At 38.1% G+C, this 12740-nt stretch overlaps 1 protein-coding gene across 3 annotated transcripts in view; it reads right to left on the reverse strand.

Annotated features, from left to right (window-relative positions):
• Window positions 1-1270: 1270 nt before the first annotated feature.
• Window positions 1271-12740, reverse strand: part of sntg1 (syntrophin, gamma 1) — a 40362-nt gene continuing 28892 nt past the window's right edge. For all 3 annotated transcript variants that reach the window (XM_006786368.2, XM_006786369.2, XM_006786367.2), the window contains exons 14-19: window positions 9950-10066; window positions 7559-7630; window positions 6968-7120; window positions 6690-6782; window positions 3351-3461; window positions 1271-3220 (exon numbers count right to left, since the gene is read on the reverse strand). In XM_006786368.2, coding sequence (XP_006786431.1) covers window positions 3038-3220; window positions 3351-3461; window positions 6690-6782; window positions 6968-7120; window positions 7559-7630; window positions 9950-10066 — 729 coding nt within the window. In that variant the 3' untranslated portion in view covers window positions 1271-3037. The remainder of the gene's footprint in view (window positions 3221-3350; window positions 3462-6689; window positions 6783-6967; window positions 7121-7558; window positions 7631-9949; window positions 10067-12740) is intronic.

Below are 12740 nucleotides of genomic sequence, written 5' to 3' on the forward strand. Positions count from 1 at the left end.
TCTCAGAGACCCTCCTAAACAAGCTATCCTTGTTTAGTGTTTTTCTATCATATGTGACTGAGGCCTATATAGTCTATGATGTACTATAGCTCTTGGGTGATTTTTGCAGCTTCACTGAGCAATGTAAAATCTGACCTTGCTGGGATTGTGGTGTTGTATTAAAACACAACTAAATGCTCCGGAGGGGCAGCACGGTGGCACAGTGGTTAGCACTGTTGCCTCCCAGCAAGAAGGTCCGCCATCTGTGTAGAGTTTGCATGTTCTCCCTGTGTTTGTGTGGGTTATCTCTGGGTACTCTGGCTTTCTCCCACATTCCAAAGATATGCAGTTAGTTGGAATAGGTTAATTGGTAACTCTAAATTGCCCATAGGTGCAAATCGTTGTCTGTCTCTATGTGTTAGCCCTGCAGCAGATTGGCGGCCTGTCCAGGGTGTATCCTGCCTCTAAGACAGCTCTAATAATATAATAATGTCTATATATAAAATATGTGTTAATATAATGTGTTCAGCACATTATAGTTGACATTAATAGTAGAAAGTAATGTGGATTTGGCTGCCCAGTTTAATTATGCAGCATCACAGTGCTGCTTGTTAAGAAAATGTACACTTTATGAATCTGCTTTACCCAAGGATTTTTATATTTAAGTAACACTAGGCCAAAAACAGTGTGGAAAAATGTTTTGGTTAACCAAAATAAAGGAAACTGGAGTTTAAAGAGAAAAATGAGAAGTGTATTCCCAAGACTAACATATAAATATGTACAAAGTGCCCTCAGTTGTGTCTGTTTGTCCCGTAATACCTGATGTAAACGTCTCAAACTTTGGGTCTGACATACACCATCTGCGTTATAACAACGAAAAGCTAAAGCTAACAATGGAGCAATGTGAAAGAATAAAAACTAAAGTAAATGTGAGCTGAACTGAACCGAGAACAAAAGTTTAAAATAAACTAAAACTACTGGAAAAAAAGTCAAGTATATACCATTTGTTTAAAACTGATTTTTTAATTTGCACAAATATGAAAAAAAGGCTTCTCTGACTTTAAAGGGAGCTCAACGGCGCACTGTGGGGACAGACAAAAGGCAGACACAAAGAAGAATATGTGAAAATGGAGCAGCGGCAGAGAAATCTTGACTTTGAGTACTCAATGGCATCTTTTATTCAGTGTTAAAAGTTTTTTTATGAACCTCAGCAAAGATGAGTATAATGACATCTCTAGTGCTGACAAAAAAGTTGACAAAATTGCTGTATGCTGCGGATATGTACTAGAATTTTAAAATACAACTTTGAGGACTTCTCAAGAAAAGTAAAGTGAGTTCTCTTCGTAAAATCAGCGGCGTAGCCAGAAACTGTAAAAAAGTAAAGCCGACCACAAGTGAGCCATGATATAAAAGGTCTCATTTATTCATTTATTACACAGGATATTTGTTAATAAAACATCTGGAAAAAATAAAATCAACCTCACTCTGTAGATCTCGTGTTATAAGGGTATATGCGACCAGGATAATTTTAAAGCACAAAAGCTCAGACTTTCTTTGCATAGACTGCACCACCATTAGTTCCCATCAAACACTCATATCAGCTTAACAAGGCCGCACAGTACAAAGCACTGACCCCGTTTAATTCGCAATCCTCTAGAGTTTACTTACCAACGGGCCCCTTGTGTTTGGATTCCTCTTTGTAAATGGAAGGTAAGAGCATCACTAATTGCGCTAATTGACCTGAACTCTTTTTGACTATGATAGTTTAGCTGTCGCTCTGCAGCATTACAAACAGTTTGTGCAGAGTTTAAAGGGGTGTCTGGGACATCTGGAGGCAACGGTGCTACATATTTCTATTTTCCTCCTACTGTTTTCTCATTTGTGAATGTAAAGTTCCTCTTCGTTTTATTTACATGTCAAAAAAACAAAAGGTAAAATATTTTCAAAAATACACCATAGCTGATTTTATTCCTCTAAATTGGTCCATAGAGTAAATGATGAAGAGAGCACAAGGTTATGAGCTATCTACCTAGTTGTCTAGGGTGCACATCAAATTAACAAATGCCTTAATCCCTACAAGTAATCCCTCAAGTAATCACCATAATTCATAATTCTTTGAGTTCATTTGAATGTCAGTGTTTATTTACATAATCAGGTTTGGGAGTAAAAAATCAAAAGTGCTATAAACATTGTGGAAGGTGTTTCTAATCATGTTTCGAGTGTTTTCGTCCCTTTATGGCTGAGCTGATGGTGAAGCTGATCATCAAAGTGCCTTCATAGTCAGTAATCCAAGACATAGACATATTCTTACCTCACACAGGTATATAAAGAAAAGAGGAAATTAATATAAAGAAATCCATTTCATCCAGCAACGCTGCCAGCGAACGTCTGTGTAATTAAATTTTGTCAAAATGAAACTGATTTTGTGTTATAAGACCAGACTGATGTTGCCATTTAGCTTTTAGTTAGACTCTAATCTGAAAAATGTTTTTTCTTTCAGCAAATTGAATTATGGATAAAAGTTTCCACCTCAAAAACACACCAAAAAAAGAAAACATAAAGTATCAAGTATCACAAATTACACACCATACCATCATATCCAGTGTCCACGCTTTACCTTGCAGAAATTCAAGTGACGTACCATCTGAAGTGGGGAAAAAGGCTAGAATCTATGTTGCTTAAACTGCAAGTGGTCAATAAAATTACATAGAAAAGCAGACTGGCTTGGGAAAAGAACTGCATTTTCTTTTGTAATTGATTATAAGGATGTCTGAGACAAAATCACATAAAAAAAAAACCCTTTTGAGTCACACCTTATGTGTCCATTGAGTCTTTCTGTGAGGTTTCAGCCCACAGTTGTTCCAGAAATCTGAGAAATCTGCAGACACGTCAAGTAATCTCTCACAAAGAGGTCTTTTATTCCAGCAGTGCGCACAGCTGCCCCCCATAATGTCCGAGTTTGTACGTGTTCTAGGTCTCCTGTCCACCATCGACACAGGCCACATTCATGATTAAGTGCAGCGTCCTTTTTAAAAGGGGTCAGTGAAAGCAGCACCTGTCAAGTGGCGTATTTCAGCTTAGGTGTCTGTGAATTACAGGAGAGACTGGAAAGAGAAGCGATCCCAGTGGTGGTCGCGGTGCCTTGGCTCTCCACAAACATCGGGTCCAGGCAAGCGACTTTGGCAGCGAAAAAAGCGTGAATACAGTGAAGCACTGCGAAGAGGTTTGAGAACTCCAGCTCCTGAGAGAGACAGAAAATCAATCCTCAAATCACACACGAGCGATTAATTTTTATAGAACCGTGCTGCTTTGAAAATCTTGTTGACTTATTTTCTGGCATGCAACATTAAACATCCGTCAAATTTAATTACCTTTGCTTCGATAGATTTGGAGTCTTGATTTTGGAATAAAAACTTGATCTTGCTTTTCCCGTCGTCAGACGACCCTTTTAGTTGGGAGAACTTGTATCTCCACAGCACTGCCTGAAACGCAAACGCAACAACATAACTAAAGCAAAAACAATATGTCTTTATTTTCCGCGCTCGGATTTGTGAATCATTTCTGGTGTCAATTTTTTCATGAATAATTCACGTTAAAATCCACGCGGATCCGGTGAGAAATGGGGCACGTCAGCAGATCAACCAGAAACTGAAGTGTTATTTTTACCACTGGGAAATTTAACCAGCCACAGTAATTTCACCTGCATAGCAGAGCTTCGGTGATTCAATTAATGCCGAACCGAATAAACAAAAGCTGTGCATTGACTCAGTTTCATGGCTCCTCTTGTAGACAGCTAGCCAAGTTATTTGCACATTCCCATACTGTTGAAACAACTCCCACCAGCCTAATTAAAACTGCAACACCAGTCTGATTAAATCTTTTAGCCCTGCAATACAGATGAACATTTTTCATTTAACTTAAAGCAGATATTCACGAAGCATTTTCGGTGTGCAGCCGCAGAAGTGTCACCTCTCCTCTGCTTTGCCGATATCACCATCTCCTTCATGTCAATCACTGCATTTCATATTCTGTATCTTTCTTGCATGAAAGATAAAGAACAAAATCAGCTTCCTCCTAAAGTCACACCCGACCAGTGCAATGCTCATTTTTATTCCTGCGTTTACTTTTCCTCTATTTTGTACCCCAAAATCAACACATTAATTTGCAGTTCATTTACAGATGAAAAGAAAGAAGTAAATATTGATACTCTATGATATGATTAAATTACCACAAATCCTGAACTAAATCAAAGCATCTCCATTTTGACTGCATGAAGCATTGAACCAAGGCTTGCACAGTACTGTGTCAGTATTACAATCCAAAATATAGCAGTACGAGTGCTTAATGACCTGTATAATGAGAATGTTTGTAACAATCATTTATATTGCTTATTTGTTTTAAATATTCAGTTTATTGAAATCAGATATTATTTTTCATTCACAGGGCAACTGTAATGCTTGATAAGGAAAAGCTGCTTGCAGCGAGTAGGTCATATACAGACTATATGAAAACCTATCATTTCAGCCTTGCTGTTCATTTCAAGGACAAATGATCTAATTAACTGCAAAATAACTCACCGCCCACTTTATTAGGCGAGTGTATACCCTCCTAGTTCCTTTCAGTATTGCACTAATTCCTCAGAGATTTGGTCTGTATTCACATTACATCATCACACAGTTCGGCAGAGTTGTCGGCTGCGCATCCATGATGTGAATCTGCCGTTCCACCACCATCCAAATGTGCTCACTGTCGTGTTCAAGAAACCAGTTTGTGCTTGTTTGAGCTCATGGTGTGTTATCCTGCTGAATCGATCAGAAGATAAATAGACTGTGGTTATAAAGGGATTGACAGGTTTAGCAACATTACCCAGGAAGGGTTTGGTGAGTAAATGATCAGTTGATATTAAGGAACAAAATGTGCTGAGAAAATACCCCCCAGACCATCAACACCACTACCACCAGCCTGAGCGACTGATACAAGGAAGCATGGATCTATGCGTTCATATCGTTTACGTCAAATTCTGGCATTACCATCTGAATGTCAGAGCAGAAATCGAGACTCTTCAAACCAGGCAACGTGTTTCCAGCCTTCTCTTGTCCAGTTTTGGTGAGCCAGTGTGAACTTTAGCCTCAGTTTCATGTTCTTAGCTGACAGGAGCGACACCTGGCGTGCTTTTCTGCACGCTGGTTGTAACGCGTAGTTATTTGAGTTACTGTTCCCTCTCCATCTGCTGCATCCTTTGATGCACTTTACCCCAAAGAACCGCCGCACACTGGATATTTTCTCTTTTTTGGACCTTGTACTATAAACTCTAGAGACAGTCCTGTGGGAAAATTCCGGTTTTTGAAATACTCAGAGCAGCCAATGCTCAAAGTCACTGCAATCACCTTCCTTTCCTATTCTGATACTCAGTTTGAACTTCTGCAGATCCTGTGATGGGCTGATTAGATATTTTAGCTATCAGACAGCTGAATCTAATTAAGTGGCCAGAGAAATAGAACAAAATAAACAGAAAGAAGATTTTAAAGATGTGATGTTTTCAACGTTTCTCATTGATTGCATACTTTGTCTCCAGTAACCAAAGTTATCTAACATAGTGACCTAATGCTTGGTATTTGCCCTGCTTATTTTCTATTGTTTTGTATACGTTAAACAGCACTATAAGTGCCTCAGTTTTTTTTTTCTCCAAAAATAAGCACCAGAGTGACTGCATTAGTCATCAGTTTAACAAGAGCAAGAGTGTCAGCGGGAGCCATGATTTCTTTGTTTCCTATATAAATCACTGTTACAACTGTTTCTTCCAGGGTGTACTTTTTTTATGATCCACAGGTGGCCCTTTGATTTAAAATCTCCAAACAAACAACCATCAACAAAAAAAAGATATTTTTTCACTCAGCCTGCAAAAGTGGAGGATGTGAATATTAGTGCTGCATGAGTGTAATAGTGCACTGTAGGCTGAAAAGAGACTGTCCAACACACAAGTTCTAACCACATTTACATTATACATGTTCCTGTGTTTGTCATATTGTCTCCATATCTTATCTTATCTACTGTACTGATATCATATTGATAGCTTTCACCTTTTAATTGTATGTTTCATTAAGATTTTTTATGGAAAGGCAAATTCTGATTTAAAAAAAAAAAAACACCTCAGTTACATTTCAGCCTTTTTTCTTCCTCACTGAAATTCACATTAACCTGGTTTTTAAATCCTGCCTTTTCCAGCTTTCAATCATGGAGTAATTCTGCTCCATGTATTTGTCTGCACTTGCAGTTTACATTTGGATTGTAATTTGTGCATTTCTGCCTGTAAACAATATTCTGGCAACATTTTTTATCATCCCTGGGGGACACTGGAGCTTCATATTGCAGGAATTAGGGCCAAAATCTTACAGAACAATATGTCAGTGCTTGTGTCCTGCTCATCCACATAATGTGCACCAGTTGAGTAGTCTGCTCTAAGACCTGGTGAAAGGCCAAAATGAACTGCAGGCAGGAGTGAGACGTTTGAGCTTGGGGGAACCAGCTGTCAAAACGAATGTGCTCAAACTCAAAATGCACACAGTGCAGAATAAGTTAGCAGCACCATAAAAAGGAAAAGGAGAAGCTGAGGTGCCGTGATTAGGTTAATCAAACTGGGTAAAATAATGAATCTCCTATTGTAAGTGTCCCGTTTTTGTATTGATGACAAAACACTGTCCTTCACTCACCTTTGACGCAGCATCAAAGCACACAAAGCCCATGCCGAAGTCAATAGTGAGTCCCATAAGGTGGCTTTCCATAATACAGGCGTATGTTTTACACTGCAGAACAAGAAAAGAAGATGTCAACCACAGGAGTTACATAAGGACACAAGAGCATCTTTGCTCTTCTGCTAAAAGTCGTGTGGGCGTTATCAATCTCTGCACTAAAACAACTGAGAAGGAACCGCATGCAAGATTTAAACTGTCACAATTCCCGGCACGTTTCCTGCTGTTCAGGCGCAGACCTGTATCCTCTCCACCTCCAGGAAAGTGGCCATCTGGAAAGCTTTCTCCCAGATCAACAGCTCACACTCCAGCTCCACGCTGAAGAACATGTCCTCCCCGCTCTCTGTCTGAACACTGAAGCAGTGCTTCCTCTTGTCCAGAAGGTCACTGTCCTAAAATAAGTACAGCAAGGCAGTCTCCTGAAGCGAATTACTAAAGCATTTTAGCAGACAATGTTTTCCTCTAAGGTCTTTGCATAGCTTTATATAACCTAAATTGTACAGGCAGTCTAAGGTCAGCCTACTGTATATCTGATTGAATATGTGAATCTATATGAATTAGGTTTGCCATAATGAGTTTCTAGATAATGAACTCAAGATAAATTCCCACTATGAAATTCAAAGTGACCTCGAACCTGGAGAGAATGAACAATGAAATTTGAACCTTGAGTGTCTCTGTGGGACTGGAAAAGAACACATGCAAATTAATAAGTGAGTTATATAAGGGCATTCCTCAGATTCAGTTTGCTACTTAGTATTCTCAGTGTATCCGATCTGAGAGATGCTTCTGTAAATGTTCAGGGAAGCAGATTAAAAGAAGGGCCGACGTACCTTTAAAATCTTGCACATTATCTCGTACACAGTAAAGCTTTTCTCTGCTCTCGTCCAGTCCCATGTTGTCACCTGAAAATGTCACATCCAATTTTCGCATTTTATTTGAGGAATGTATTTGCTTTGGTAGAAATACTTTTAAATAATATTGCAGTTATTTGCAAAAAAAAAATCAATGTCAGGACAACATAAAGATAAGTTTGTGTTTCATTCTTGAAATATAAAATCAAATAAAGAGCCACTATATTTACTATCCGGTCGTTAGGTCTAACGTCACTAGCCGTGTCTGGGCCTAAACTCCGCTGCAGGTCCATATATCAAACAATCACTATGGCATTACTGAGAGTTGAAAAACTGTCTAAAGTCTTTCATCTTTAATAAAATGATCAGCGTTCTGCTCTACCAGGTGTAACAATTGAGTTTAACATCCAGGCATCTATGAAAACGGAATTTATGACGGAGTTAGAAGTTAGCTCGCTAGCTTCTATCTAAATACAATATAGCATGTTCTGACTGCGGGGTTTTGGAAACAAATTAAAACGTACAGCTCTGTTATCACTTCCAACATAAATGAAGACAGAAAACTAAACAGCAGTGATGTTTGTAGGGTTACTGAAGTTTGGCTAGCTGGTATATAATGATGTGCTACGTGACCGCTAGCGACACAGCTATGTTAGCATAATATAAACCAGCTAACTTTTTTTCCATTCAATAAAAGTTAACGTGAGTGTTCTCGGTGGTCAGGAACAAATGTAATTGCATGGCAGGATGCTGTAAAAGGACCAAACTTCAGCCAGGAGAACAACTGAGATAATCCATCCGAGGTTAGTCATTTATATACTGCTGCATGGGCTGAGCTGTAGTTAATAATAATAATGGATTGCATTTATATAGCGCTTTTCGGGACCCCTCAAAGCGCTTTACAATACCACTATTCATTCACTCTCACATTCATACACTGGTGACTACTTTAGGCCCGGAAGTAGGATCCGTCACGTCATCACTTAACGACCAGATAAACTCCAAAAACTGCAGTTCCTCTAATGACCACTTGAGGCTATCACCAAAAGAGAGCCAATCCCCATAGAAAGCCATCCTGTATTAGCTGCTGATGTGATTGGGATCCCTGTCCTGTTACATGATCCAGTGTAACAGGACAAACTTTAGCTTCCAGAGTCAGACTGACATTCACGATGACTCAGTGACTGCAGGGTACCCAAATCATCACCCCTCCACCACCGTGCTTGACAGTGAGTATGAGGTGTTTGTGCTGATATGCTGTGATGTTGCACATTGTGGGTAACGTCTCCACTTTGGACATTGTCCCAGAAGTCTTGGAGTTTGTTCAAATGCAACTTTGCAAACCTAAAGCTGCCATGTTCTTTTAGAGAACAGAGGCTCTCTCCTTTCATACTTATTGAGTCTTTCTCTATTTGTACTGTCATGAACATTTTTTTTTGCAGTTTCTCTGAGCATTGCATGGTCTTATCATGTAGTATATTTGCAGGGACATCCACTCCTGGGAAGACTGGCATTGCTGATGATCAGTTCATTGTTTAGCAGCACCTGGCTCCTACCTACCCTATAGATTCCTACAGAAGCAGTAATACTAATAGGTAACATCATGCTGGCTCTAAAAGGTTTATATAGTCTGTTGTACTGAGCAAGAATTGTTTTTACTGTAATATTTTACCCACTGATATAAAACAGTTGGTTAATGTTATGTAATTTAGAACAAATCCGAGGTTACACTTTATCAATTATCAATCTTTTACACTTTAACGTTTACATTTTTGGTTTTGAAAAGTCTACAAAAAAGAAGCCACCAACCTATACTCTTTATACTTTCATAGAAATGTTTGAAATCCAAAGCCCTTGCCGTGCCCATCCACAGATTTCTAAAACATGACTGTACAATAGCCATTTGTGTCCACAGTTATTGATGAATGGTTGTCGGATTCAGCTGTCTCCTTGCCACGTGAATGGAAATATTTGTCACAGGTAACTTCAACAATAAAGAATCTGGTCCTCACTGCTGAATAGGCAGGCTCCTACATCCCACCATCTATTCACATTAGCATTTTCCATTTATATCAGCACATTCACATTGAGAAGGCAATTTCAGTTATCTATCAATCTTTTCTCATCTCCCGGACCATCGACAGCTTATCCCTCTTGTCATAATCACCTAAGTGGCTGGCAGAATGTAAACAGATTTAATGATCGCCATCAATCAAGTGAAAGATCAATGCAGCACAAATGATTATGAGTGAGCTGCTTCCTTTTTGCCTAAGCATTTTCTCCCTAAACAATACATTAGCATCAAATGAAAATCTCCCGATAGAGCTGAATGACATCCATTCAAATGCAGACGCTGGCAGGAAAACTTACAGGAGGTGCTGAAAACTTGAAGAGGGAGGAACCCCTCAAAGCGAGGAACTTTGGTGAATACATTCGGTCCTGAACGGAGTCCTGCTCCTTCTCGTCAACCCAGCCCATGTAGATAATCTATCAGAGGGTAAAGACAACAATAAAAAGGCATGTTATTTTATGCCACTCTGTAAAATCTGCTAAATAGTTGTTGAAAAGCTCTAAAAACAGACTTTAGTCAGTTTAGTTTAGTGGTTATTTGGTGGTGCTATATTTGACCGAGTACAAATGTCTCAATTGGAGCCTTTAGCTTGTACAGTAGTCATAAAAGCAGTGCACTGTAGTCTTTTAGAGAAATACTGATCTAATATTAAAGTTGAATAAACTTTATGGGTTTTATGATCCCTTAATAACAAAAGATTTAAATTAAAATCTATTTTCCATCGAGCTCAGGCGTCTCAAATGTGTGGCTCCACGGCTACATACAGCTCTTTTTCCCATCTCCCTTTGGTTTCCTGTGGCTTTCACAAAAAATTAGATGAAATGGAAAATAGCAGTGTTAATTGTTTAAAATTGTATTTCTCATCAAAGTAAAAAAAAAAAAAACTATAAAAAAAACTTTTAAAAAACTTATAAAAAAAAAGTATGTCTATGTTCAAGGGTGTGTCCAGAACCCCACCATGGGGTGGCACCAGCCCCCCTGAAATATTACTTGGTGTATTCTTCCCACCAAAGCACTAGATCAGAGTACTGTTAATCTTGTGATCTCCAACACCATTAGAATGGAGCATATTAGCTCTTTAACGAGTATTTTAACAAGGTTTGATTTCCACATTATTCTGCTTTTATTTTGAAAGCTTTAATTACTTGTTATTTTGTTGTTAAAATGTATTATAACAGAGCAACAACAATATAAGTGATTAAAATCAGTCATCAACAGCAGCAATATGAAGATTTACATGTCAGTAATTCAATATTCAGTAAATATTACGTATATGGCTCAGAAAGCGGTCAAATGAAAACATTTACTTTAGCTACTTTAAATATATTTTGAATATGCGGCCTGCGCACTATTAAGCTACGTAAGTAGGATTGTAGCTTTTATTGAAGTAAAAAGTCTAAATACTTTTTTTCACTTTACAAAACAATCTCCCAACACAAAATTATATTTAAACCCTTGTGCAGCTCCACTTTTCACATAATAATAAATGTTTAATATGTCACAGAGATGACAGGGGGGCTGTTTTCTACACTGACTTAGTTTAAATACTCTGATTTCCTGTGGGCCCCCCTGCTAACTGAAACAGCCCCTGCCTTTAAATTAATTTGTTTTGCTAACATAAATTTATTTGCTGGCTTAGTTTATCTGTCGCTGGGTTTTAGTCAAAATGCGATTAAAACTGGCTAACCCCACACTTTTACAATTTTAAAGCTATTCTATGTTTTATGCTATATATTTTATTTTTGAGCAAAGTACTGTATGCTAGTTTTAATTTTAGTCATTTATACAAACACGTGTAGGACTCATTGAAGGAGTACACTCTGAACCTAGAGTTGCCAACGTGTCACAAAGCTAACTCTATAATTTCTTAAAAACAAATAGAACATGTTATTAATCTAATAAAAGTCCAAAAATAAAGTACCAAATTATCAATTATTATAAATAACCCAGTTCAGAATTTCCAAATTGGCCAAAATCAGTGAACAAACTGGTGACTGGTTTTCAGGGTCCCTACATTTTGGACTCAGGGTTTTGAGCTCTTTCTGAGTTCATGATTTGTTTTGGTTTTAAAAATGATTTGTCAGGTCTCTCCACTCTACCTTGTTCCCTCATGTGTGTATTTAAGTCCTCAGTTCTTTGTCATGTCGTCCTCTTGAGCTGCATGTTCCCTTTTACCTGTTTCCTCTTACATTCTGAGTCTCCTGCATTTTTGACTCCAGCTATCTTAGTTTTTGCATTTTAGTTTTGCTGTGAGTTTTCCAGCAATAAAGCTGTTTTGAGTTTAGTTCTGCTTCTAAATCCTGCAATTGGGTCCACACTCTGCCTGGTGCCAACCAGTGTTGTATGTGTGACACGTAATCTCGCTAAAGACGCTGGCTTGTTGTTTTACACTGTGGTTTTTTTTGGAAAGATTAAACACATAAGCTACAAGGTATTAATCATTAAGCTTTAGAGATGTTGTAGGATTTTGTTATTTTTGGAAAGACTATCCTTTTCCTAATTTCCTGTCTCAATGCTGAGGGTGGTAGCTTCACGTTTAGCACAGAGAGTGACATCAGAGTCTCAGAAAGGACAGCGAATAAGTGAATTTACTAAAATTACAAACTTTTCTTTTAGGATTGGAAATCAGTAGTCTTTTTTTTTCCAACAGATTGAAAAACCTGATAAATTAAGGTCACAAAGTAAACATAAAAACACAATATTAGAAAGCAACAGTTTATTAGATTTACCCACAAAGGTCTACAATGCCTACAGGTGTTTAATACTGCAGTATGACAGGTTTAGTTACCTAGTAACAGCATTTAATAAATAGTTTATAGCATTTTGTCCCATTGCTTTAAGCAGACACAAGACTTTTTTTAGGGGTTATATTTAATAAGGGGCCATCATTGAGCTTTTGTAGCGACCTACTGCAGGTGTTAGTTGTCGTGGCCCCTGTTGTTAACCTAATTTGCCTTGTAGGACAATAAACTATTGAATTGAACTGAGCTGAAATATATATTTGACCATAGCTTCATATCACCTGTAAAGCTATAGTGACTAATATTTGATTGTATTAGTGCATTTTTTCTTCTCTGATGAATTCGTTTA

The sequence above is a fragment of the Neolamprologus brichardi genome, chromosome 18 (genome assembly GCF_056152115.1).
Source record: "Neolamprologus brichardi isolate AB-2024 chromosome 18, ASM5615211v1, whole genome shotgun sequence".
In the NCBI taxonomy this organism is placed as follows: domain Eukaryota; kingdom Metazoa; phylum Chordata; class Actinopteri; order Cichliformes; family Cichlidae; genus Neolamprologus; species Neolamprologus brichardi.